Source organism: Cystoisospora suis (genome assembly GCF_002600585.1).
Source record: "Cystoisospora suis strain Wien I chromosome Unknown contig_4017, whole genome shotgun sequence".
Lineage (NCBI taxonomy): Eukaryota > Apicomplexa > Conoidasida > Eucoccidiorida > Sarcocystidae > Cystoisospora > Cystoisospora suis.
This window is the reverse complement of record NW_027156810.1, coordinates 6,214-11,162: the sequence shown is the minus strand read 5'-3', so window position 1 is coordinate 11,162 and position 4,949 is coordinate 6,214. Positions and strand designations below refer to the sequence as shown.

The 4,949-nt window shown below is 43.1% G+C and overlaps 1 protein-coding gene across 1 annotated transcript in view; it reads right to left on the bottom strand.

Moving 5' to 3' along the window:
- Nucleotides 1–3: 3 nt before the first annotated feature.
- The window catches only part of CSUI_007553 (vacuolar proton translocating atpase subunit), a gene marked incomplete at its 3' end in the record, with an annotated part of 9,895 nt that continues 4,949 nt past the window's right edge, over nucleotides 4–4,949 (bottom strand). The window contains exons 4-7 of the mRNA XM_068067698.1: nucleotides 3,166–3,553; nucleotides 2,598–2,693; nucleotides 1,308–1,853; nucleotides 4–294 (exon numbers count right to left, since the gene is read on the bottom strand). Coding sequence (XP_067920328.1) covers nucleotides 4–294; nucleotides 1,308–1,853; nucleotides 2,598–2,693; nucleotides 3,166–3,553 — 1,321 coding nt within the window. The remainder of the gene's footprint in view (nucleotides 295–1,307; nucleotides 1,854–2,597; nucleotides 2,694–3,165; nucleotides 3,554–4,949) is intronic.

The following is a 4,949-nucleotide window of genomic DNA, read 5'->3' as shown; positions in this document are numbered from 1 at the left end:
GGTCTCTCCTTTCATGTGGAAGTATCGACCGTTGTGTGCTTTGATATAAAACAAGGCCGCGGCTATGAGCAGAAGAACTACGCCATGACCGACATCTCCATACATAATCCCGAAGAGAAAAGGAAAGAAAACGCATGCAAAGATCGCCGGATTCGCTTCCTTATAGCGAGGTACACCATAGGTATCTACGAGCTGCTGAAAAGGAAGAAGAAAGGGAGGTAAGCGAAAGTAGGTAGGAGGCGAAGAAGATGCGCGAGGAGGAGATTCGTGAAGAAGAAGAAATGCAGACGCATGCTAGAAAAGAAAAAGAGAGAAAAAGAGAAAAGAGGACTACATGAGAGAGAGGTCGAAGGACAGTGCGATGGGAGGAGGATGGGAGTGAGAGAAGAAAAGAGTGGAGTGTACATACACCTCCAGATCGTCAAAGGGAGGATGTAAAGGGAGAACAGAAAAGTCACAGGAATAGAGAGAAGAAGTGAAACAAGCATCACTTTGAGAGATTCACCGAAAGAAGAGATTAAGAAGCGCGGAATAAAGGTCTATACAGAAAGCGCTTGCATTAGCGTCGACAAAGAAATCTTCTTCATATTTTCGAGACAACTTCGACCATAGGCTCGTAGTGTCCGGTGTACATACACCGCTAGGTGAGGTGATTACGATTAAGAGATCAAGAAGAACGACTGTAAGTCTTGTTGAACATCCTAATCATCTTGTATCTTCCCTAGCCACCTACTTTCGACTATCATTCTCCCTCCATGCATGATGCATGGACACAAGGATACTTCAACAAATACAGATGCACATATCTACAGCACGCCGGAGAAGAAAAAAGAGAGAAAGAACGAAAGAAAGACAAAAAGGGAGAAAGAAAGAAAGAAAGGGGATAGTGGTGAAACTGCTCAAGAGGGCGAGAGATGTCTTTGAGAGAAACAGAAAGAAGAAAAGAACAAGAAGATCCCGAGGCGGATAGCAGCCCCCCATGAAACAACCCCATCCCCAATACATACACCCCCACACACATACATTAAAGATAGATGAATAGATAGGTAGATAGATTAAAGATAGATAGATAGATTAAAGATAGATAGATAGATTAAAGATAGATTAAAGATAGATAGAAAGATCGAGATAGATAGATAGATAGATTAAAGATGGATTAAAGACAGATAGATAGATAGATTAAAGATAGATAGGTAGATGAAAGAAATACAGACAAATGCATGCATGATTTGTGTGAAGAGAGTGAGTGAGATGTCGGTGTGGCGGTGGTGGGTATGAGTGTTTTATGTGTGTCTTTGGTGTCTTACGCTTCTATTACTTTGTTCGGCTATGACGAGCCTTAGCTTTGCTTCTTCATAGGTGAGAAACCAACAGTCCGCTCTTATAGTGACGTCACTCGCTTCAAAGTAATTCAAAGTTGTATAGATCGCCTTCTCTTTCACACAAAATCTTCTCCATTCTTCTATCAAAGATCTTCTCTTTCTTCTTCTCGCTCTTGGGGTTCCTCCTATCCCCCCTCTTCCTCCGAGCATTCTTCTTTCATTCACCATCATATCGTCTCGATCTTCTTCTTCTTCTAGATCTCTTGTTCCATCAAGATCGACAGGTTCCAAGAGAACAGCTATCTCGGAGAGAAAATAATTCTCGTAAGCTTTCAGCGCTTTCGCCTTATCAACGAGCAGTGTATCCACTTCAGATAGCCGTCTTCGCGCTTCTTCATATGATGTAGGCCATACGTAACAGCGCGCGTTGAACGCTGCGCAAAGTCGCATGACCTTCTCATACGCGGCGGAGGAAGGAGAGCGACCTCCCTGGTAATATGTCACGAATAAAGACTTCGATTCTAACGTGCTCTACACACAGAAAAGAAAGACAGAAAGAGAAAGAATGAGAAAGAAAAAGACAAGAAAGAATGAAAGAGTGAGAAGGAAAAAAAAGGGAAGGAGAGATGAAGACGAGATAAAACAGGTAAGACAGACGAGATATACATGCAGGTGGATTCAGGGGTACACCAATCTCTATCTCTCTCTGTAAGTATATATAGATAGATATATGTATGCGCATATATATATTTATGTTAACATGCTACATATGTATACAAGTGTAGCACGTTGAAATATATATATATATATACGTACGTTCATATATACAAATATATGTGTATATACATATATGTACCTGTATATGTATATATATGTATATGTATATATGTATGCCTATGTAGTGAACTACAGAGGAGTAATTGAGCGGTGAGATAAAGAGACAAATCGTTTGCCTCCTTAAGAGGTCGAGAGAAGAAAGGAAAGGCAGGGAAGTAGAAGAAGAAGAAGACAGACAACCCAGCGGCTACCTAACTACCAGCAGTGCGAAGCTCATGAAAAGACGCACTCCCTACAGTCTATACAAAAGTCTCTCTCCTCCACCTCTGGAAAGTGGAGCAGCTAAAAAGAGAGATAATGATATATAGATATATATATATACGAAAGGTATAGTATTGCATCAGAAATCGAGGTGTATATACACCTCGCTCCCGAGGATGAAGAAAGAGAAAGAAGTGAAAAATGAATGAAGGGGGGAGAAAGGGAGGGAGGGCTTACAGCATATTCGGGAGGGAAGTTTCGGACATCTGCTGGCTGGAAGTATGTATAAGCATTCCCTCTCATCGACCGAAACAAAGCTCTTGCAAACTTCTCCTGTAAGCAGCGAAAAAGTTAAAGCGAGAATGAAAGACTGAGAAAGAAAGAAAGAAGAAACCTCTAGCACTGCATGCAGTCGGTGCTTTTTCATCTTTTCTCTCTCCCTCTCTCCTCCTCGCCTGTGTAGATCTTTGAAAAGAGGAAAGAGAAACAGGTAGTAGCGGCCTCCTTCATCCCTAATGTTCAAACCCCCTCTCAGCTTGTCTTTAGCTCTACCAAAACAATATACACAAAGAGAGCGAGCGAGCGAGAGAGAGAGAGAGAGAAGATGGAAGCCTATACATATACATGGACAGACGCAGAGATACAGATACACATACAACACACAAATAGATACATAAAGTAGCGATAGATAGATTGATTAGAGATAGATAGATTAAAGACAGATAGATAGAGTAAAGATACATTAAAGATAGATAGATTAAAGACGGATAGACTAAGAATAGATAGGTGAGGATTGGGCTTGTACCTGATCAGAAGTACTGATAACGCCAGCGACAGTTGAGAAAGCCATAGACCTGAGATCGGAAGCAACTTCTTCACCAAAGGCTTCTCTCCCGCCACCTGGAGAGACACCTCGGCCTTGTCCTCTCCTTGTAAATCTTGATCCACCTCCTCCTCCTCCGAGTGTACCTACACCTCCGCTACCCGTGCCATGAGAAGGACTGTAGCCCAAGCCCCCCGCAGCCGCAGCAGAGACACCGCCATGAGCGGAAGGAGAAGCAAGTAAAGACAGACTAGCAGATGATTCGAAAGGAGAATCAGAAGAAGAAGAAGCAGAAGAAGTATTCATACGACCCATGGAAGGCGCACGAATACGACGGCGTGCAGAGGATGACGAAGATGTTGGAGTGTAACTGAAAGAAAGATTGAGAGGGGAGAAAGAGAAAGGCAAGAAAGAAAGAAAAGAAGAAAGAAAGAGAAGGGAAGAAGTATGAGGAGGAGAAGAAGAAGGAGAGAAGAAAAGAGAGAGAAAAAAGCAGGAAATAGGTTGATAGATAGATAGATAGATGAGAAGAAGAAGAGGTTTGAGTTGTCTTTTGATGTGGACGAGATAAGATTCGAGTGAAACTAGAGCAATGGAGATTCAACGAGTGAAGACTCCCAACGACCGAAAGTTGGAGTGTATGTACATACACCACAGTGATATACCCACACAAATCATAATACCACAACAGAAGTCACGCACACATACATGTAGATACTCGTGCATACACATTCATATATGGAGAGCACCCCCCATGTGACGTGCCTCCGTAAGTGATCTTTCCTCTTCAGGTCGAAAGGCAGAGACAAAGACGTGATAAAGAAAGAGCGTCGCTTCTCCAACGGGGGAAAGGAGAGGCTTCGATTAGGAACGAGAAGCATCGATGCACACGTAGCAATCGAGATGACCGAGAAATAGAGAGGAGGAGATGACTCGAGGGAAGAGAGAGAGGAAGACGGCATGACGCTGGAAAGAGCTTTTGGCCGGGCGTTTCCCAAAAGCGCACGTGTGTGTTTCAGGTGTACATACACCCAGCAATAGGACGAGAAGCGGTGAAAGGAGAGCAAGAGGGAGGCGCTCTCGCACAGACTGTAGTAAACGGAGTAGTCATACACCTACTGCTTGAGATGTATGAATGAAGATATATGAACATGTATGTATCTGTACGTATCTACACGTATGAAGATGTAAGTATGTCGATGTGTGGATATGTATGTATATGTATATATATGTATATGTGTAGATGGTGAGAGATGAGTTGGATGCGGGGCATGAAGGGAGAGGGAAAACTCACAGGATTGTTGCAGGGGTAGGAGAGAGGGGGAGAAGGAATCGGCGAGATAGAAAAGACAGATAGATACAAAGAAGGAGGAGACAAAGAAAGATAATAAGAAGAATGAGGAGGGAGAAGAAAGAAAAAACGAAATAGGGAAGGCGTCGAAAAGAAGGAAGAAAACCGACCCAGAAATCCACACGAGAACACGCCACAAAAGAGAAAGACACTGACGTCTCATGTAGATGAAGTGAAGAATGGTGAATGAGAGAAACACGTGATAAAGAGAAAGAAAGAGAAAGAGAGAAAGAGAGAGCCTGTCTGTCTGTGTTCTCTCGCCTCGCAGGTACCCCCCACATTTGACTCTCTTCTCGACTTCTCCCTACAGTGGAAGAAAAAGACCCCTAGAGCCAGACCAGGAGAGGTTTCACAGTCTCGTTGAAGCTCCTAGATGCAACTCAGCTTTCTATACCAAGTGTACATACACCGCAGA